This window comes from Danio rerio, chromosome 7 (genome assembly GCF_049306965.1).
Source record: "Danio rerio strain Tuebingen ecotype United States chromosome 7, GRCz12tu, whole genome shotgun sequence".
Taxonomy (NCBI): domain Eukaryota; kingdom Metazoa; phylum Chordata; class Actinopteri; order Cypriniformes; family Danionidae; genus Danio; species Danio rerio.
Genome location: NC_133182.1, coordinates 1,398,317 through 1,421,379, shown reverse-complemented (window position 1 = coordinate 1,421,379; position 23,063 = coordinate 1,398,317). Strand labels below are relative to the sequence as shown.

The window sequence follows — 23,063 nt, the reverse complement described above, 5'->3', positions numbered from 1 at the left end:
AAGTCCAGCATCTTCAGATTAGCTTTAAGGCTGATTAATACTTCTGCGTCAAACACCGGCGTATGCTACGGCGCTGACGCATAGCCCTTCGCCGTGGCCATCGCCGTCACTGACGTGCACCTCTCAAAAAATGTAACTACACATCGCAGCGACGCGTAGCGTAAGCTCTGTGATTGGTCGGCTTGGTAGCGCTGACGAGTCTGGGCGGGACCGAGAGCCGCGTGAATGGCGCGAGCGATTGTTTACAAGTGTGGAGTACCGTGAAGGAGCTCCGGATGGAAAGTTTTGTTTTTTTTTTTACCTCATAGTTAAAGTTGTTGCACGTCCGCCGGTTCCTGCCTCAAAATCAGAGAGTTTAAGCCACTTGTACATCCCGGAAGTGTTCAGGAAATGCAAAAAAGTAGCGAAGAAACTCGACACAGAGGAACATTTACACCTCACTGCCAACTAGCGTTTCGGAAGTGTTAATGCAGACCGACAGAGACAGCGCGCAGAAGTATAAATGCACAGCCACGCGCGTTGCCTGCGCCGTGGGTTACGCCGGTCACCTGACGCAGAAGTATAAATCAGGCTTTAGTCTTGACTAGTGTGGTTGACTGACTTTGATCCTGGGAGCCCTGACCAATATGGCAACAGTACTGACGCGTGCTCAGGGTCTGTATGCGATTATTCTGCTTTGTCTGTATAGTCGTGAACACACTTGTTTGCAGAGCGACTAGTTTGACCGTTTTCTGTTGATTATTAGGCTGGCTTGTGTAGCAAGCCAGACTATTGTTATCCTATTTTTCTTCTGAGACTAAAAATTAAACTCTATCTCCTCCTAGAGCTATCGAGCTATGACCACCAAACTCACACCAGACCTCCAAACTGGTCTGACTTGGATTGCTATATCTTTTCGGACTGATCCGACTTTCGGTTTTCCGAAAATTGTCCCGGGACCGTCGGAAAAATCCCATTGACTTAACATTGCACCAAACTTTGTGAGCTCATAACTCTACATCAGACTGTCGCACAGACTTCTAACTGGGCTCATTTAACTCAGACTACCAAACTACCAATAACTGATGAACTTTTAACTTTCTAGCCACACCCCTAACAACCAGATACAGCACCCTAGCAACGGTCCCATAGACTGCCATATTAGAGGTTCAGATTGATATCGTCATGCTGCAGTGTGATAGAGACATGGGTGTTGCTTTTAACTGTTCATACTGGCAAGAAGCTTTGATACATCATCAGTCTAAGATGTCAATCAACTCCATAGCAGCAAAACAGACTAACCTAGCAACGATATAACAGCAGCTATATCTCAGTTTCAGAATATTGTAGAGAAGCGGGGGTTGACTTGTTTGACTCATGCTAGCCCACCATCTATCTATCTATCTATCTATCTATCTATCTATCTATCTATCTATCTATCTATCTATCTATCTATCTATCTATCTATCTATCTATCTATCTATCTATCTATCTATCTATCTATCTATCTATCTATCATGCTAATTCATGCTAGAATCATGCTAGTAACATGCTAATTCATACAAGAATCATGCTAGTAACATGTTAATTTATGCTAGAATCATGCTAATTCATGCTAGAATCATGCTAGTACCATGTTAATTTATGCTAGAATCATGCTAATTCATACTAGAATCATGCTAGTAACATGGTAATCTATCTATCTATTATCTATCTGTCTATCTATCTATCTTTTTATACATTTTAAAACTGTTTAAACTAAATAAACTATTAACATCAGGCGTTCACAAGCCAGCCTCAAAGTTTGTCCTCAAACTTTAAGAATCTAGTTATTCCGAGTAATTTCTCCCATAGGAAACTAAGTCAGAAGTGCTAAAACAATCGCAAAAATGAGCTTTAACCTCCACAGGGCAGAATAAGCTCAATAGTGTTTGTTATTATGACTCAGAAGAGTGTTTTATTAAGAAGCTTATTTGAGTCCAACACCCTTCATCCCTTCTAACCTGTCCCTCTGGAGAGAAAACCCTTTGAATGGACTAGGGCATGGGGATGAGTTCTTCTGAATGTAACTTAGCGTGCTTGTGTGTGTGTGTGTGTGTGTGTGTGACCCCTGCAGGCGGAGCGGATGCGTGCGCAGCTGTCATCGCTGCCGCCACTGCAGGTGCCGAACATGAAGAGTGTGATGATGAAGGAGAACACAGCCGCTGGGGCCCTACAGAGGAAGACCGACGTACTGCTGCACAACCTGATGAAGATGAGCGCAGGACTCAAAGTGGTGGACATCACCGGCAAAACCACAGGTGTGTACGTGTGTGTGTGGACATAATTCTGATGATGATTAATGTTGAAAACTCTTGTGTTGCTGCACTTCTTCTCTGGAAACTGACAGATTGGCAGAACCTTTAACAGAGCATCAATTATTTCTAAGAGAAATCCCGTTTAATGTTGCAAATAAATGTGTGTGTGTGTGTGTGTGTGTGTGTGTGTGTGTGTGTGTGTGTGTGTGTGTAGCGAGTGCAAGTGCTCAGCTGCTGGAGCAGACGGCGAAGATGAAGTCTCTCAGTGACGCTCTGGATAAACTGCAGGTTAGTGCCATTAGTAAACACACACACACACACACATTTCTATACACACAGACTGACAGACACTCATTTCTTACCCGTGTATCTATGTAAGTGTGTTAAACGCTGATTTGATGCTGAAGTGGAAACACATCATGAGGCTTATTTGTCAAGCACACTCGCTCCTGCTTGGCCCCGTTCACACTGTCAGGTCTTGATGGCCTATTTCGATTTGTTGCCTATATCTGATTTTGTAGTCTGTCTGTTTACACGCTGTTTTAATCGTCACCCATATAAAGGTAGGTATTAGCACCTGCGCCACATCAGCCACGATGGAAGAAATTGTCTTGTTTTTAGCTCAGCGAAATATGCGAAGTGTAGTATAAGCAGTGAATCGTTTAGTCTAGATTTACCCCCATGCAGTTTAAGTAATGGTATAGCCCTGATGTCTGTGTGTGTGTGTGTGTGAAGTTGAAGATGTAGCCCTGTGTGTGCACTAGAGAGAATAGAGTTGTTCTATGTGTAGCCCGCAGTGCGTGTATTAATAGCGACAAAAAGAAAAAGTTAAAACACAAAGTTTCCCAACTTTAAGATGATTTAGAGGCGGAGGTGGGAAAGGGCCTATGGTTTAAATATGGTGTCCTCCACCATTCAGAGGAATTTGTGGGTACTGTTACGCACTCGAGGCGAAACAAGTAAAAAACAGAGGGGGAAGCCAAAAGTCACGTTACAAAAGTTTTATTTTTAAGCCCACTGTGATCAAACATTAGGCAAAAACGCCCCGCCAACTCGCACGCCACTGGTCTCCGTCCAACCCTTAGCCGGAAGAATCTCTGTCTGTCAAACAGTGGCAGGACGCTGATAAAAGAGCGCTCACTTAGACTCAGGTGTTCCCCCATCCACCTGATTATGCCTCGCAATGTTACAGCGCATCTGTAGAGGGAGCAAAACAGACACACAGACAGACACGGCAGACAAATGACAGCGCAGCAGGCGTCACAGTACGAGAAAACTCTCAGGTCTGGTGGGAGCAAATTATGGAGACTGACCACTTTCCTCGATCCGATCTGTGTCACTTATAAGCAAAAAATCAGAACTGGCTCACATTTAACTGGCAGTGTAAATGGAGCCTTTGTGTCGTCAGTCTGGCAATTTGTGGGGGGCCGGGTGGGAAAAAAAAGTTTTAAATTAGGACTGCAGTACCTATTCAGACCACTAGGTGTCAGTCATACACACTGCACCTTCGGCAATATGAGTACGACCTGACATTGCATTAAAATCAGGCTGAATGTGACATGATGTTTGATAGCAAGCGAGTCCGCATGGGTGTATTCTGGTGTTGATCCTGTGTTTGTGTGTCAGGCTGAAGTGTCGCAGCATGTGGTTTCCCAGCAGCCCGGAGCGTCGGTGCCGTCCGACTTTGCCACCTTCCCCACGGCCACTTTCGTTAAGGTTAGTGCTCAAAAATACACACACACATTCATTAAACACTGTGTGTGTGTGTGTGTGTGTGTGTGTGTGTGTGTGTGTGTGTGTGTGTGTGTGTGTGTTATTAAGTTTATTATAGTTTAGCATTTGTAATTTTGATACTATTTTGACTTTTGCTGTACATTTCAGTTTAGATTATCGTTGTTTTATCAGTATTGTAGTTAGTTTTAGTTTAGTTTTTAATTTGTACACACATTTCTATTTAGTTTTTATATATTTAATTGTGCTTGGTGAAGATTAATCGCAATTTGTTCATATTTCACATTTCATATTTCAATTTCAACCTTTTCTCTTGGTACCTTTTCTCTGAACAGCATGAAATGCCATCTAAACAGACCATGTCATTCCTGCAAACTATTGTGAGAAGCTTGTGGAAGGAGACGCAAAACACTTGACCAAAGTTATACAGTTTAACAGCAAAGACAAAAAATACCAAGCAAATGTGTGTAAACTTTTGACTGTCGAGAAATTAATAAAATTCTCGGATTATTCTGGCATTTAGCGAATGTAAATCATGTAGGTAATCCTAACGGACCTAAAATAGTAAACGTTTAGTATCGTTTACCAGCAGACATTTATTAAACAATGGTTATGCTCCTTTATTTAGAGTGTCTGTAAACTTCTGCTTCCAACTGTATGTAGCAAAATAATGTTGTATAGTTTTGTTTCTATATGTTTGTGTGTGTGTGTGTGTGTGTGCGTGTGTATCTCACATACATAATAAATATGTATTATACACACACACACACACGCATTGTCAAAACAACTTTAGTTTGGTCTTTGCACAGCATTATTCTTTATTTTCAGTAACTGTAGATTATCAATTTAATTCGTGTGCATTTCTCCAGAGCTTCTACAGTGTAGACTGTGTCAAAGCAGCTTCACATAGAAGATCATGGTGAATGTAAACAGTGTCAGTCCAGTGTTCAGCGTTCAGTTCAGTGTGGTTTAATATGCACTGCTGAAGAGCAAATCCATCCATCGCAAGTGCCGAACCAAACAGGCCAGCGGCATCAGAGTGAAGCAGAGCTGTGTTCAGTGTTTACAGCTCACTCATTCACACTTGTGCTGAACTTACATGCATACATGTCTCTCTCTCTCTCTGTGCATGTGTGTGTGTGTGTGTGTGTGATTTACATGTAGTAAATTGTAAATAGTGATTTACATGTAGTAAAGTAGCAGTAAAATACTGTAGAAGAGCCTTAAAGTCTGAGCAGATTTACTGTGTATGTGATGTGTGTGTATAATGTGTGTGTAATGTGTGTGTGTGTGTATCAGGCGCAGCAGGAGCAACAGAGTGGCTGTGTGTTGGTGTCGAAGCTGATGATCCCGTGCGCTCGAGGAAAAGAGCAGAAGCACACACTCGTCCTGTCACAGCAGCAGCTCCAGCGCGTGCACCACCTGCTCATGACGTAAACACACACACACACACACACACACACTCTCACACACACTCCCTCAGGAACATCTGGCTGATCAGGCCAAAGACACACACACACACACACACTGCTAGTGTGTTGCTTCTCACACACTTTCTGTTTATGCATTTGTATTTTTTTGATGGATTTGATATTAAATACTGTTCAGTCAAGAGAATCTCCTGATGCAAACACACACACACACACACACGCACACACACACGGCTATCAGCTTTATTGTGGTGAAGCCATGAGCTGTAGAGATCGGTTTCTGGCTGCAGGATGAAGTAAATAATCAGGTAATCGTGGCTGATCATCTCAGCGTTTATTTTTTGACTCGGAATTAAAGTCAGAATTGTGAGATTTAAAGTTGCACAAATATACAACACACTGATTTATTTCTTCTTCTTGTAATCTCGGCTTTATTTCAGTGTGATTTACAGGTTTTCACTTAATCTGAGTTTTATCAAAGCCTGTAAACTCACTAATTCACAAATATTGAGCTGTGAGGGAAAGAACTGTGCTTTTACATTAAAATAAATCTATAATCACACAGCTCATATAGCAGTGCAATACTAAAAATGTCTTTATAAATGTGTGCAGCTTGTTTATATGTTGCATTATTGTTTGTTGGGATTGTGGCTGCTTCAGCTCTCAGTTTATAGGATTTCTCATAATTCTGACTTGATCACACAGTTTTTGATGACGAGAAAGTCTGAATTAAAAATAAATCGGATTAATTTTGTTAGGTTTGCAGCTGTTTTCAGATGGGATATTACAGGTTTTCTCATAGTTTAGACTTAACATTTATGCAGTGAAGTTGTGAGTTTATAATCTTGAGAAAATAATCAAATGAATAATTAATACCTCTAGTAATACTGTATTTCATCTAAGTTGTGAAGTATAAAATGACTAGAATCACACAACTGAAATAAAGTCACAATTTAACAACCACTAAATAGATTTATTATATGCTTGTGCAACTTTCTATCTTGCAGAAGGTCAGGATCGCACTAATTAATTTCTCTATATTGCATTATTTTACATTGTTACGTGATGCAACTTTATATCTTGCAATTATTATTTGGTTTTCTGGGTTTTCACCTTTAAGTAGTAAAGGACCATGGAGATTAGAGACAGGAAAGTATTGGGAGCAGAGAGAGGAGAAGTGCCGAGCTGATAATCAAACTCTAATTTAACCACTACACTATTGGCGCTGACTCAGTTTTGTTGTGGCTTTTAGGTGTAAGCTTGAAGCTTTTCGCACAATTTTTAAATCACATTTTTGCAACATTTTGGACCTTCAAACTACAAGATATAAAGATAGACACCAAGTAAAAATAAAAACCTTTTTTTTTTTTTGTAAAGATTGCGACTTTCGGTTGTACTATTTATCGGTTTCTTTTGCATAAACAAATTCTGACTTGCACAATTTTTGCATGTTTTTTTATTTTTTTATTTTTTATTTTTTTTTGCAAAGCACTATAAATTCACAATTATAGTGATGAATTAAACAGCAATTAAACAGCTGAGCAAGAATTTAAACTGTAGATCTGTAGTGTCTGCTTTCTGCTGGCTGTATGTGGGCGGAGTAATACACAAAGGGTAAAGAGGCTGTAGGGGTGCTGATATTACCTTAATATATCATGGCTATCAGCCAATCAGATTCGAGAACCATAAGGAACTGTTGTATAAATATATATATATATATATATATATATATATATATATATATATATATATATATATATATACTATTAGGCTGTCTATACTAATTTCTCACAATTCTGACTTTTTAAACCACATTTTTTTTCATTATTTTTTTGCAAAACAATTTTTGAATGGCAGTTTTGCAATTTTGACTGTTGCATTTTTTTAAAAAGTCTGAATTAAAAATTCATCCAATTATTTCTGTTAAGATTGCAGCTTTATTTCAGCTAAGATTTTACAGGTTTTCTCACAATTTAGTTAATCGAACACTTTTTTCAGTGAACTTGTGCTTTCACAATCCTGAGAAAATCATCAGATGACTAGAAGGTCTAAGTTGTGAAATATAAAACAAATATAATCACACAACAGAAATAGTCACGATTTTAACAAACAAAATGTGTTCATTATACATTTGTGCAACTTTATATATTGTGTTTTTTTTTTTTTTTAGGCTTTTACAAAGATAAAATAGCTTTTTATTGTGGCTTTCAGGTGTAAGTTTAAAGCTTTTCTCACAGATTTTAACTTTTAAATCACATTTTTTTGCAATATTACCTTCAAACTACAAGATATAAAGTTGCACAATGTTAGAATAAATATATATATATATATACACACACACACAGACACATGTATATAGTTCGTTAGGATTGTGACTATTTCTGTTGTACTATTTATTGTTTGTTTTGTGCAGAATTCTGACTTTATCGCACAATTTTTTTATTTTTGTAAATTCACATTTTGAAAAATGCAACACAATTAAAATTGCAAAAAAAAAACTGAATTAAAAAAGATTTATTGTAAGAATAGAGAAAATAAGCTCTCACAATTCTGACTTTTTAATCACATTTTTTCATTATTTTTGCAAATGATCTTAAAATTGTAATTTGTAAAGTTGCACCAGTTTAGAATAAATACATCTTAATGTTATGACTGCAACTTATTTTATTATTATTGAGAGGTTACAGGTTTTCTCACTGTTTAATCTGACAGTTTTAGCAGTGAAGTTGTGAGTTTGGAGGTTTTCACAATCCTGAGAAAATCATTACTAGAAGGTCTAAGTTGTGAAATATAAAACAGCTGTAATCACACAACTGAAATAGTTGCAATTTTAACAAACCCAAAGTTTATCTATTATAAATTTGTGCATCTTTATATCTTGCTGTCTTTAAGGGGGTTTTACAGGCTTTGCTAACTTAAATACATTCTACACAATACAAAATTTTTGCACTATTTTTGGAAAACCTTGTAAACAGACAACTTCAAACTACAACATATAAAGTTGTACAAAGTTCGAATAAAAAAATATACATTTTGTTTGTGGCCTGGTGGTTAAGTGCGCCGACATACAAGCACCATGGTGCTCACGATTCCCTTTGCCGACCCTTATCTTCTCTCTGCTCCCAATATTTTTCTCTTTATAACCTCCACTGTCCTCTCCAACTAAAGTGACAACTGGCTAAAAAAATTATTGTTAAAAAAAGGATTGCGACTTTATTTCAGTTGTGAGATTTATTATGTTTTTTGCATAATTCTGACTTTCACACAATTTTCTCATTATTTTTAGCAAAAAAACTTGAAATTAGGCAGTCAAACAAGTCTGAATAAAGCTGTATATGTATTATTGTTAGGCTTGTGACTCTTTCAGCTGTGTGATTTCTCACAATTCTGACTTTTTAAACACAATTTTTGCATTATTTTTGCCAAAAATCTTTAAATTGCGAGATGTAAAGATGCATTAATTTAGAATAAATAATTTTATTTTAGTTTAGACAGAAACTTTGTTTCAGCTGAAAAAAATATATAGTTTCTTTTCTTCACAATTTTGGACTTTTCAACCAGAAAATGTTTGACATGTTGCTCATTTCTGACTTTTTTTTTAAATATAAAGCCTAAATTATGAGATCTAAAAGTCACGGTTACCTTTCTATATATTTTATCCTGTTCTGGAAATGAACTTCTGCATATGGTAAAGCTTCTGAAACTTTATACGGTTCACATTTGGTCTTACATTTGGCATAATAAGAGTCATCAAGGTGTATTAGTTATTTAGTGAATGACCTTGATCTGGTGGAGGAGCTGAAATGAGGAAATGTAGAAAGGCTGTAGGGAAATCCACATTAAATAGCACTAATTAAAACTCATTTTTCACTGATAAGTTAACTTTTGCATTGTAGTTTTGCACCAGTAATTGATTATTTCATCAGCGCTTCATTATAAAGGACCAACTCAATCTAGAGGTAACCACTATTTAATCCTACATTTACACACGGCTGCTTTGTGTAATTCATGTTTTATGCAAGACTGAAGCACAAGTGTGTGTGTTTTCAGTCACTGTTGTCTGTGTTTAACATCTCCGAGCTTCAGTTGATTTACTCTTCATCATGTTGGTTCAGTGTTTTAATAGTTTATGCATTTGACGCGTTTCTTATGGAGACGACTGCAATAAAGATGGAAAAACAAGACATTAAATGCATTTCTTTGGTTTATTGACAGAAATCTATAATACATGAATGAATGAACAAGAAAATGCAGAGTTTTTAAAAGCATAATTTCCTTTAAATTATTTGAAGTCCCTTTTATTTTTGTTATTTAGAAATTAAAGCATATTTTTACAGAAATTTTCCTCTTTAAATTCAGAATTCAGAGTGCCCTGCTCACATAATTTGGAGTAGATGAATAAAAAAAAGGATCCTATTTTCCAGAGGAACCCCTCTAAATGTTAAGATGCATGTGAAATATTGCACATATTCATGATCACTGGTTGATTTACTCGTCATCATCATGTTGGCTCAGTGTTTTAATAGTTTATGCCAGGGGTGCACAAACTTTTCCATATAAATGGCCAAAAGCCCAAAATCATTGAGAGCCGTGGGCCGACACTTGCCTTAGGTAATTTCCTTATTTATTTCATAGAGTTTAAAAGTCAATAAAAAACATTACTAATGCAGTATAATGATCAAGTATAGCTGATTACAATAAAAAACATAACATAACCCAGTGGAGTTGAATGCAGAGTGCACTAGTCTAGCAGAATCTGCCTTCATTTGCTCACTGATGTCTCTGCATTGTCCTCTATCCGTCCAGTGACAGTACGCACATTTCAAAACAAAATCTGATTTATTTAAGTGAAACAGCTCCCTTCAGTTTGTTGTAGCTTAGCAAAAAAGAAAACAAAAAAATGAACACAGGCTCTTTCTGAAAATGTACCCCTGCATACATTTCTGGAGAGCACCAAATTTGTCCCTGGAGCTGTTTTTTTTTTTTTTATTGCAGTTTTTGTGTATCCACCAGAGGCTGCTGTGTACACTTTTTCAGATCTTAGATTTCTCTCCTGAGTGCCATTCATGCCTGCTGTTCTCACGGTTATCCACCAGAGGCCGCTGTGTAAGCTTTTTCAGATCTTAAATTTCTCTCGATAGTGCCATTCGTGCCTGCTGTTCTCATATAAATCCACCAGAGGCCGTTGTCGACTGACTGACTGTTTGTCTGATACCCCCCCACCCCCCGTCAAAACCCAGACGATAGTGTTTTTAAAAGCAATCCCGACAAAGAAAAGCCATCACAGCTGCCTGATTTTTGCCACGTTTTCAGATCTTCCCACATTCTCACCCTGTTGTTTACTTGTTTATTTTATTTGTTGGCTTTTGTTTTTGTCTTACCTGCTTTCTGGAACCATTCTAGGCCAGAGTCGAGCTTTGTGTTCGTGGTCAACTCCTTATTGTGTCTCAAGTCCTGCGAGCCACTAGACAAACTGGTAACAGCGGGAAAGGAATGCCGTCATACTTCTGGCTGCATAATTTGTGATCTCCAGAAGTGTATATGGGGTACATATTCAGAATGAGCCTGTGTTGCAATGAAAGCTTACAGTAAATTAGAAATAAACCATCCTGATAATTCTCCCTCTCTTCTCAGATTTGCCAAACCAAAGCTTAACATGGGCCAATCTTGACCTGCGGGGACTAGTTTAAGCATCTCTGGTTTATGCATTTGACAAGCTTCTGGAGGAAAAAACAAAACACAAAATGCTCTTTTTGTTGTTGTTTATTGACAGAAATCTATAAAACTTGAATAAGAAATTGCAGATTTTTAAACGTATAATTCCCTTTGATTTAAAGTGCATTTATTTCTGTGATTCAGAGATTAAATCATCAAAACAAACGTAAAGCATTATTTAAAATGGCTTTGATTTGCAGAAAGCATTGATTAATTGACAGCTGTTTAAATCCTTCATTCATTAGAAACTCTATCTAGAGATGAATCACTATAATAGAGGATCTTTAATCCCACATTTACACTATAAAGATGAGGAGAAGGTGTAGAACATCAACACAGTTTTACTTCATTGTCAGAAATCTACAAAACATAAATGAACCTGAAATCACAGCATTCGTTAAAGTATAATTCCCTTTCGTTAATGATTTACAGCGCATTTGATTGTCATTATTAGGAGATTGAATCATAAAGAGCAAATGTAAACAGTTATTTAACCCTAAAGCCACCTTCTGGACACTTTCGGGCTTCAATATCTCAAGTGTGAACCCAATTTTCATGCATTTATTTTCTAAATAAGGTCATATAAATGTATTGGTCAAACTTCCAAATTACGTAATTAGAGATTTTATTTTGGCATTGTTTTTTTTTTGTGATTAATATGCCTCTAAAAGTACAGATTTTTAAACAAATGCTTTTATTTTGACTGTTCTCTATTCATTTCCTATAGGAAAAATGATGTTATGATAAAGTCCTCTTTACAGTTAGATTTGCTGAAACAACTCATGTTTTTTTTGTGTTTGCTCAAATAGCAGACTTATAAAACATAGCCAAGTCCTTAAATTACTGATTTAAAAGAAACTATTTAAACAAAACAGAAAAGAAAATGATCTTTCAACCACTTTAACCCTCTTTGTCTGTGTGTGCTCAAATAATAAACTTGTAAATGTCAATATACAGGTCACACTTTACAATCAGGGTTCATAACAGTGCTTGTACAGCATTTAACAATCATAGATCAACATTCACTGATGAAATTAATAACTTAGCAGATGCACTGTGAGTTAACATGAACTAACAATCAGCAGCTGTATTTACATTTACTAACATGAGCTAGCACTGGATTAAATGTGTTCATTGTTTGTTCATGTTACCAAATAGATTAACTTATACCACCTTATTGTAAAGTGTTACTAATATATAATAAACTGCTCAGATTATGGACAAGCCTAAATAAAGTGGCTCTAAATGGCCACAGATATCCTTGGGGAAGCTGGAGGGTTAAAATGACTGCGTTTGCCAGAAGCCTTCATCAGTTGACCGCTGTGTAGATCATATTAAACGTGCAGCACAGAGTGATCAGAAAAAGGCGCTGAAGAAATCCAGCGTGTCCTCTTCAGTTTCTGTTTCATTGCAGAATGGGGGAGGAATGAACTGCTCCGGGTCCGGGATTCCCGTCACTGCGTTAAAATAGCTGGAAAACACAAACAATACGAGTTCACGGCCAAGCAAACACTGCTGGATGAAGGAACACAGTTAAAGTCCACATCAAATCAATACTAGCCATGTCGATGCTGTTAGCTCACACTGCTAATTTCGTGGGGAATAATTCATCTCTGCGTTTCATTATGTTTGCTCTTGTAATCTAAACTGAAACTTGAACTGAAATCTTGGTTTTCAGTTCAATTCTCAGATTAAGGCTCTATTTTGATGATCCATGTGCAAAGTGCAGGGCGCAAACGCATTCAGGGCGTGTCAGAATCCACTTTTGCTATTTTAAGGACGGAAAAATCCGCTTTGCGCCGTGGCGCATGGTCTAACAGGGTTGAGCTTATTCTCTTAATGAGTTATAGGTGTGTTGCTTTTAATAAAACAAAATTATTAAAATAATAATAACATAATACAAAAGCAAATTGTCATGAAACCCCCGGTTTCTCAAAATAGCAATGCGCCTCAACATGCCTCCCTTTTTAGACCAGAACGCCTATGGGCGCACATATGAACGCAAATGCATTTGCTATTTAAACAGCGTGGCGGAAAACATCAAAACGACTCTTGCGCCAAGCTGAAAGTAGCAAACAACAATTGCGTCCAGCCTTGTGCTACATTGCACCGAGTGCATGATAGGGCCCTAGGTCTGTCTGGGGTAGTGGGTGGGGCTAACAATCTTAACCACGCCCCTCCAGCTGTCATCGCTTTGATCACAAACAGAAATGGTGAGGAGGAGGAGGAGTCTGTTAGGTTGTAATAACTCTCTCCAAACCTTTTTCCCCATCTCACTAAATGACTTTGCTACATCCAATCAGCTCGCAGTAAAAAAAAAGCCACGCCCACTGTTTACTCATTTAATATTCTGTTTCTCTAGGAACTGTCACAAAACAAACAGTCACATCTTCCGGATTATGCAGACTTTAAGGTTTTGTTTTCCATATTGTGATGCAGAAAAATCTTGTTGCGTTTTTTACGTAGCCATCATTTCATCTCAGTGTGTCATCGGTAGCCATGACTATTGATTTGGACTCGTTTCTAGCGCTCCATTCACACAGGGCTTCAGCGTCATTGCTTGACTGAAGGCGTGTCTAAAGTTGGGGCTGACGCGTTTGTCATAGCAGCATCAGCCAATGAAATTCAGTCAGCAAGAGGCCACTGTCTAGCTGGTGTATTTGCATACAGCGATCTGATTGGCTGACACTTTCATTGGCGCTTGAAAAGTTGAGCTGGTCCCAACTTCTGCAGCGAGCAACACCTCTGAAGCAGCGCCGACGAATCCACAATGCAGTTCGGCAACGCCTGACGTCACCCATTCAAAGTGAGGGGGAAGCGTTGATGCTGACGCCCCGTGTGAATAAAGCGTAAGTGTTTATTTTTACTTTATTAAACCTGTCACCCATTCACTGCCATTATATGAAGCTCAGAGAACTACAGATTCAGCTCCGAAATCTGCTTTAATGTTCGGCTGAAGAAGACCGAAGGTGATTAAATAAGTAGGGTGAACTATCCCCTTAAACACGAACAGAACTAATGTAAGATATGCTTGATCTGTACTGTATAAGCACTTTTAGAAAGGCTATTTCTCTCATTTTACTCATAGTATGACATTTCAGTAATATCTCCATTAGTAGACCTGGATTAAAGTCCTCGATTCAGATGGATGATTTCATTTCTTCATGAAGATTCTCTGAAGGGATTGGTGTTGTGAATATGAGGGTGAGTAAATGATGAGGGTTTATTTTGATTTTACGCTGATATCAATGGTTTTCGAGATGGATTTACTTATTCTGTTTGGATCAGGGATGTCAAACTCAATTCCTGGAGGGCTGCAGCCCTGCAAAGTTTAGTTCAAAGAGGGTTATCTTACGTGGTGGTGACCCAGCCGGTCTGTTCTGTGTAGTAGAGTGTGGACACCGGGATACAGCCGAACTCAGTCACTGTGGCCACATATTTACCTGTACACAGTACAACACAGTTATAAAGCATTGTGAAGACTCATTCAGCTCAATAAGAAGTCTCAAACTTGTGCAATTAGCAAATTAGCATTAGTTCACTCCCAGAAAGAACATTTCCTTATAGCTTTCTTCTGTATTTTTTTAATCAAAATTAAGTTTTTCAATGTAATACATGGTAAAATCTATTATGCCCAATGTCTTGTGTGAAAAACAAACTTTATGACATGCTGAATCATTATTAAGAGCTAAAATGTCAATATTATGACATATAAAGACAATTATGAGATAAAAGTCATAATTAGGAGGACCATATTTAATCAAGTCAAAAATACAGAATTAAAAATCTGAGTTCACTGACAGTTTAAGAGATGTCGTATGTGAGACAGGTTAAAATGAAGACAAATATGAGATAATAGATCAAAATAATGACATTTTGAGATGTTTTTATCCCTTTATAGTGGACTTTTAAAGACTCTTAAGACATGCTGAATCATAATTATGAGCTAAAGTGTCAATACTGTGACATATAAAGACAATTATGAGATAAAACTCATAATTAGGAAGACCATATTCAATCAAGTCTAGTCTAAAAAACTAAATATAAAGCATGCCATTTGTCTTGTGTGAAAAACAAAACCTCTGGCATGCTGAATCATAAGTATGAGCTAAAATGTCAATACAGTGACTGATAAAGACAATTATGAGATAAAAGCCATCATTAGCAGGACTATTTTACAAGCACAAGATTAAAACACTGAGTTTATTGATGAAGTTTAAGTTTTGAGATGTCGGACATGAGATTTAAGTCAAAATGATGACAACTATGAGATAATAGATCAAAATAATGACACCTGAGAGGGTTTTCCCTTCATTTAGTGGACTTTTAGTTCTTTATTTTTCAGTGTTATGCATATTATATCATACTATACCATTTGTCCTGCAAGCTAAATCATAAATATGAGCTAAAACGTTAATATTGGGACATATAAATACAATTATGAGATAAAAGTCATAAATTGCAGAACAATATTCAATCAAGTCTAAAATACAAGATTAAAAGACGGAGCTCATTGATAAAGTTTAAGCTTTGAGATGATATGAGAGTCTAAATGATGCCTGAAGACAAATATGAGATAAAAGACCAACATAATGAGGTTTTTGGGAGGGTTTTTTTTCTATTTAGTGGTTTAGTGGACTTCTAGTACTTTTATTTTTTTATGTAATGCAAGTTATAATCTGCTATGGCATTTGTCTTTTGTGATAAGCAAAACTTCTGGCATGCTAAATCATAACTATATGCTAAAATGTCAATACTTTGACATAAAGACAATTATGAGATAAAAGTCATAATTAGGAGGACAATATTCAATCAAATCAAAAAGTGATGTCCGATATGAGATCTAAGTTAAAATGATGACAAATATGAGATAATAGATCAAAATAATGACATTTTGAGATGGTTTTTCCTCCATATAGTGGACTTTTAATAGTTGAGCTTCTACAAGTAAACTAAACGTAAAAAGGAGTTTTGAGTCGTGAGTGAGACTCTAAATAATCTCAGCCTTAGTTTGTCATTATTTAGGAAAAAACATCTAATCTGTGCAATAAAAGACAATTATGAGATAATAATTCAAAAATTGTCAGTTTTTTTAACCAAAATGTTGACTTATTAATGTAATGCATGGTATAATCTATTATGCCATTTTTCTTGTGTGCAAAACAAACCGTATGACATGCTGAATCATAATTATGAGCTAAAACGTCAATATTGTGACCTATAAAGACAATTATGAGATAAAAGTCATAATCAGGAGGACAATATTCAATCAAGTCAAAAAAAGAAGATTAAAAGTCTGAGCTCGTTGATAAAGTTTAAGCTTTCAGATGTCAGACATAAGATTTCAGTTGTAAAGATGTGACAAGACAAATATGAGATAACAGATTAAAATATTGACATTTTCAGAGGGTTTTTTTCTCCATATAGTGGACTTTGAGCTTCCAAACTACAAGTTAAAAACAGTTTTAAAGACTCTAAATAATCCCAGTTTTGGCATGTCATTATTCTGACATTGTCATGATTATGAGGGAAACATCTAATCTGTGCAATAAAAGATGATTATGAGATAATAATCAGAAAATTGTCAGATTTTTTTTTTTGTAACCAAAATGTAGATATTTTTTTCAATGTAATGCATATTATAATCCACTGGTATTTGTCTTGTGTGAAAAACAAACCTTCTGGCATGCTGAATCATTATTATGAGCTAAAACGTCAATAATGTGCAACGAAATTATGAGATAATCCTATTATTATCAGATATTTTTACAGAGCTGTTGACTCCTAATGTAGAATGTTGAATATGAAAAGTAAAACTTATGCTAATGCTAAATAAAGCACATAAATGTAAATGAATGTGACACAATAAAACAACTATGAGATAAAAGTCATAATTAGGAGGGAAATCAAGTCTTCAAATCTGCAACTGATGATTATTTTGATATTGATTGTATGATTATTATTAAAATAGAAAAACTGACTGACTCATTATTTCTGAACACAACACAACATCTTGTGCTTGTCTAGAAAATGTTTCCTGATTTAAGGATTTTGAGATATTTGGACAAGAAGCAAGATGAAAACCCTCAGTAAATACAGCGTGTGTTTGCAGTGGCTTTCCTGATAAGAGTGCAGTGTTTCTGTAAGTGCTGTGTGTATGGTGTGTGTGTATGTGTGTTTACCTTGAGTCTCAGGTACGTCTCCTGTCCAGGTGTTGACCAGCAGACCTTCACCTGGAGCCGACGAGCCGCCCAGAATCACCTGCGCCAGGAGTGTTGCATTACGGGGGATCCGTGAGGGGTGGAAGGAGCTGTGCAGGGCATTCTTCTGACACGTCTCATTCTTGTAGTTCATGCTGTAAACAACACCCTACACACAAACACACACACACACACACACATATATACATACATGCATACATACACATGTTTGTTTTTGTGAATTGTGGGGACATTCCACTGGTTTTCATTTCAATCTGTTTGGTGTGTGTGTGTGTGTGTGTGTGTGTGTGTTTGTAAGAGGAGGAGATTGTGTGTTTACATGCTTGTTTGTATGCGTGTCTGTTTGTGTGTGCCTGTGTGTGTGTGTGTGTGTGAGATAGAGAAATTGTTTGCTTGTGTGTGTGTTTGACATGTTTGTGTGCTTGTTTTTGTTTGTTTGTTTGTTTGTGTGTGTGTTTGTGTGTTTGTAAGAGAAGGAGATTGTGTGTTTACATGCTTGTTTGTATGCGTGTCTGTCTGTTTGTTTGTTTGTTTGTTTGTTTGTTTGTGTGTGTGTGTGTGTGTGTGTGTGTGTGTGTGTGTGTGTGTGTGTGATAGAGAGATTGTTTGCTTGTGTGTGTGTGTGTGTGTGTATGTGTGTGTGTGTGTGTGTGTGTGTGTTCAGGGATCTCAGCACATGTTTCTCCAGATTGATTCTGCTGCCATGTGAGTGCAGGAGTTGTGCTGTATCTGCTGATCTCTCCACTATATAGACAGTAAGTGTGCAGGATCTGAGGATCTGCTGCTTTCTGTTCCTCTGACTCTCTGCTGCACGCTGAGGTTCACACGTACAGTATCTCTCAACTGTCCCCAGTTCCTCAGTGCGGTTTCTCACAGTGTGTGTGTGTGTGTGTGTGTGTGTGTGTGTGTGTGTGTGTGTGTGTGTGTGTGTGTGTGTGTGTGTGTGTGTTTTACCTCTCGAAACAGGAACAGCATGTTCAGGTGGAAGGATTTACTGTCCACTTCACCAAACTCCCACAGTCGGATCCGCTGCCCGAACGCATCATAGCGATATTTGGCAACCGCCCAGTCCTGACCATCTCGAGCGCTCTGGAAAACAACACGTGTGTGTGTGTGTTTATGTATATATAAGTCTGTTTACGTTGAGAAACCACTGCTAAACCTAATGATACAGACGCATTCAGGTACTAGCAATCATTTAGCCATTAGGGAATATATACAGTGTTAGTAACTCAATATTATAACAAATGCTATAATAATTGTAATAATAATAGGCTTTACACAATAGGGGGGAATCTCCTCATCCACCACCAGTGTGCAGCGCCAGACCGCACACCACACAGCAGCTGATAGGTGGAGAGGAGACAGATGAAGCCAATTATGATATTGGGATGTTTGGAGGCCAGTGGGCAGATTTGGCCAGGATGCCGGGGTTAAACCCCTACTCTTTTACCAAGGACATCCTGGGATTTTTAACGACCACAGAGAGTCAGCACCTCGGTTTAACGTCTCATCTGAAAGACGGCGCTCAAGGAGCAGTATAGAGTCTCCTTCACTATACTGGGGCATTAGGACCCACACACACCACAGGTTGGGCGTCCCCTGCTGGCCTCACTAATACCACTTACGGCAGCAACCTAAAGTTTCCATGTGGTCTCCCATCCAGGAACTGACCGGGCGCAGCCCTGCTTAGCTTCAGTGGGCGACCATGTGAGAGTTGCAGAGAGCTAGCTGCCGGCAATAAAAATGTTCTCTATTAAACATCACTTTTTTAAAAAGAATTTAAAATTTCACTAAGCTATAAATCAACTATAAATACTCATCTGTCACTCTACATTTCTCAACTCTTTGGCACCATCTTGCAATTGAATAATAATAATAATAATAGTAATAATAATAATATCCATGTAATGAGCAGGATATAGTACATCCAGGATGGTTATTATGGCCAATAAACCTTTCAGTCTTTACAACAGCAGCTGATGAGCCTGGTGCACTTTCTGTTGGGGATAAAGTAGATCCAGCAGGTTGTTCTCTCAGAATAAAGCCTGACAGGTTTATCAGCAACCCGGCATGGAGCACAGCACTGTTGTAGACTTTGTAGGCTTTATTTTGAGAAAATAAACTTCTGGATGTACTTTATCCTGATCATTACATAATACTGGACACTATACATTAATCTGAAACATACTAAACTGCTGATAAACCTGTCAAGATTTATTCTGAGATGACAGCCTCGTTAATCTACTTTAGCCCTAACATAACACAATTACACTCACCGGCCACTTTATTAGGTATACCTGTCCAACTGCTCAGCAAATCACATGGCAGCAACTCGATACAGCTTCAACGCTTCACATTCACTTTGAATGGGTGACATCAGGTGTTGTCGAACTGCATTGTGGATCCATCGGTGCCGGTTCAGTGGCGTTGCTTGCTACACAAGTTGGGACTTGCTCAAGTTTTCAAACGCCGACGGAAGCGTCAGCCAATCAGATCGCTGTATGCAAATACACTAGCTCAGACAGTGGCCTATTGCTGACTGAATTTCATTGGCTGACACTGCTATGACGATCACATCATCCCCAACTTAAAACATGCCCATTGTCAAACGTTGACGCTGAAGCACTGAATGGGGCGTAAAGCATGTAGACATGGTCAAGACGATCTGCTGCAGTTCAAAGCGAGCATTGTGGTGGTGGTGTAATGGTGTGGGGGGGATTTTCTTTGGGTCCATTAGTACCAATTGAGCATCAACGCCACAGCCTACCTGAGTATTGCTGCTGACCATGTCCATCCCTTTATGAGCACAGTGTCTCCATCTTCTGATGGCTACTTCCAGCAGGATAACGCAGCATGTCATAAAGCTCAATCATCTCAGACTGGTTTCTTGAACATGACGATGAGTTCACTGTACTCAAATGGCCTCCACAGTCCCCAGAGCTCAATCCAATAGAGCAGCTTTGGGATGTGGTGGAACGGGAGATTGGCATCATGGATGTGCAGCCGACAAATCTGCAGCAACTGTGTGATGCTATCATGACAATATGGAGCAAAATCTCTGAGGAATATTTCCAGCAGCTTGCTGAATCTCTGACACCAAGGATTAAGGCAGATCTGAAGGCAAACGGGGGTAAAGTAAAGTGTACCTAATGGAGTGGCCAGTGAGTGTTATGTCATAACAGAATCAAGTATTTCAAATGTACATGTAATAATCACGATAAACACTGGCTGGATGTACATTATCCTGCTCATTATTACATGTATATTCTTATTCAGTCTCCAAAATGACCAAGCAGGACCGTCATGTAAACGTTCAGTGTTAGTACTGTAAATGATCTTAATGATGTAAACAGAGGCTCACCACACTCAGACTGCCGGACAGCAGCGGTGGACTGTCTGCAAAACACAAGATCACAGCATTCACACTTTAGGGACTCTTAAAAGACGTTATGAGAGGAGGGGGGGGGGTGCTGTATTGTTGTTCAGTTGATTTCACTTCACTGTTTACTCTGAAAGCAGAAGCACTGAAGGTCACCTGAAAAATACCTAAAATACCAAAACACTCTGGTGCACTCGTATGGCATACTCATTATTCTGCTGTATTTCTGCCTCAGATTAAGCTTTTATAGAGCACTCCTTCAAATACTCATCCCCGGAGTCTTACTGAGGGACTTTTATGAGTTTATAAATGTATTAAATTCACTATAGAGTGATATGATCAGTAAATCATGACGATTTGTTTATTATGGTGATCAAATGTATTCAAGGAAGTAAATCCTATTCAATTTTAAGCATTTTATAGATTCATGCAGAATGACTTTGAGAGCGTAGGAGCTGAAAAACTGACCACAACAACAACACATGTGACACATGCAAAAACATCATCAAAATCTAATTAAACCAATTTCTTGCTAAACAAAGCAACATCAGTTATGTCCTGCAATACATCTACTTGAGGACTGATAATATTACAAATGGTTTTGTACATATTGTACAGATTTATCTAAACATGTATATATTTTATAATATATATTTTATATTTATATATACACTACCGATCAAGTTTGGGGTCAGTTTTTTTTTTCTTCATGTTTTCATCAAGGCGACATTTATTGAATGTAAAAAAAAAAAAAAAAAAAAAGTTTAATATTTATTCAAATTTTAAATACCTGCTTTCTTATTGTAAATGAAATTATTAGTCCAGAAATTATTGCTTTTATTACTAATTACTAGTATTACTATTATACTATTACTATTAATAGTAATAATAATATTCGTAATTATTAATATTAGAGTATTAGAGTTTCTGAGGGATCATGTGACTGAAGACTGGAGTAGTGAAGCTGAAAATTCATCTTTAATGTCACTAGAATAAACGATTAAATAAAATTATAATCTACTGTTGAACAGTTAGTTTATAGTGCAATAACATTTCACTATTTTACAGTGTTTACTGTGCATTTGATTAAATAAATGCAGCCTTGGTGAGCCGGAGAAGCTTATTTCAAAATATTTACATATCCTACTGACCCCCAACCTTTGACCAGTAGAGTGTGTGTATGTATGTATGTATGTATGTATGTATGTATGTATGTATGTATGTATGTATGTATGTATGTATATATATATATATATATATATATATATATATATATATATATATATATATATATATATATATATATATATATATATATAATGTATATATATAAATTATTATTATTATTATTTATTTATTTATTTATTTAATTACAGAAATATCTTTAAACTTATATTTCTGGTAAATTTCTGTAATTTACTTTTTCTTTTTTTACGGTAAATTTCTGTAATTTTATGGACGTTATTTAACTTTTTTTCTGGAAAAAAAAGAGTAATATTACAGATTTGTTGACAGTATATATATATATACTGTCCCCCCCCCACATTACTATAACTACAGTAGAAGCTCTAGTGTTTTTGAAGTATGTTTAAAGTATGTAAGTACTGCTGGCTTGCATTCTATAGTTGCTATGGTAACACAGATATATTAATACATATATATATATATATATATATATATATATATATATATATATATATATGACCCAATAATAAACAATAGTATAAGCTATAGGGTACATTATACTACATTTTACTTTAGTAAAAACTAAACTACACTGCAGCATTTATCACAGTTTATTAGTTTTACTATAGTTCATACTACAGTATGCTGTAGATTATAATATATGCAGTATAATACACTGTACTATAGTATAGCTCAACAACACAGTGTTTACTATAAAGGGGTGTAGTATTTCAGAGTATTTGCAGACTTACGGCATTGGTGTGGTCTCTGCGCAGAACAGCAGACGGTCAGAAAGAGCAGCGGAGCAACAAACAGCAGCAGCAGCTTCATCATCACACACACACACAATGTGGAGAGTTAAGCTGCTGTCTGACAGTAAACACACACACACACACTTCCTCATACACAGCTCTTGAGTTCAGTCCGGGATCCACTGCCGGGTCTTCAGTGTCACATTGTGAATTATAAACACTGACCTGGAGTCAGAAAGCTGCTTCATTTTTCATTCAATCCGTATTCTGTTTACATACTCAATCTGCTGAATCACTTCCTGCATTCATTCATTTATACTTATACACACATTGTACAGTGTCTTATTTTCCCCCATTTATTTCTGCTTTTG

General features: G+C 37.2%; 4 protein-coding genes across 9 annotated transcripts in view; 3 read left to right on the top strand and 1 right to left on the bottom strand.

Moving 5' to 3' along the window:
- Positions 1-5,619, top strand: part of dctn1a (dynactin 1a) — a 46,962-nt gene extending 41,343 nt beyond the window's left edge. For 4 of the 5 annotated variants that reach the window (XM_021477458.3, XM_073906374.1, XM_073906376.1 and 1 more), the window contains 4 exons: positions 2,096-2,279; positions 2,491-2,564; positions 3,903-3,992; positions 5,307-5,619. In XM_021477458.3, the coding sequence (XP_021333133.1) occupies positions 2,096-2,279; positions 2,491-2,564; positions 3,903-3,992; positions 5,307-5,444 (486 nt within the window). In that variant the 3' untranslated portion in view covers positions 5,445-5,619. 5 annotated transcript variants of the gene reach the window in all.
- alpk1 (alpha-kinase 1) overlaps positions 1-23,063 on the top strand; it is an 859,942-nt gene that overhangs the window by 69,403 nt on the left and 767,476 nt on the right. The gene's annotated exons all lie outside the window — the stretch shown is intronic.
- The window catches only part of si:cabz01076231.1, a 758,238-nt gene that overhangs the window by 439,585 nt on the left and 295,590 nt on the right, over positions 1-23,063 (top strand). The gene's annotated exons all lie outside the window — the stretch shown is intronic.
- Positions 11,185-22,812, bottom strand: epdl1 (ependymin-like 1). 2 transcript variants are annotated; one of them, NM_001293702.1, is made up of 6 exons: positions 22,693-22,812; positions 20,738-20,772; positions 18,328-18,462; positions 17,335-17,521; positions 14,508-14,595; positions 11,185-12,623 (listed from the first exon to the last, which is right to left on the bottom strand). In NM_001293702.1, exons 1-6 carry the CDS (start codon positions 22,772-22,774, stop codon positions 12,509-12,511), a joined length of 642 nt encoding a protein of 213 aa, NP_001280631.1. In that variant the 5' UTR covers positions 22,775-22,812; the 3' UTR covers positions 11,185-12,508. The 2 variants fall into 2 exon arrangements, with proteins under 2 accessions (NP_001280631.1, XP_073762155.1); XM_073906054.1 differs by lacking the exon at positions 22,693-22,812 and adding an exon at positions 22,269-22,341 and having other exon boundaries at positions 20,738-20,940.

Coding starts and splice junctions, on each gene's coding strand:
- epdl1 (NM_001293702.1), bottom strand. CDS start 22,774: ATGATGAAGCTGCTGCTGCTGTTTGTTGCTCCGCTGCTCTTTCTGACC. Junction 17,522..18,327: donor TGCTGTTCCTGTTTCGAGAG/GTAAAACACACA, acceptor GTTTGTGTGTAG/GGTGTTGTTTACAGCATGAA. Junction 12,624..14,507: donor ACCGGCTGGGTCACCACCAC/GTAAGATAACCC, acceptor TGTGTTTTCCAG/CTATTTTAACGCAGTGACGG.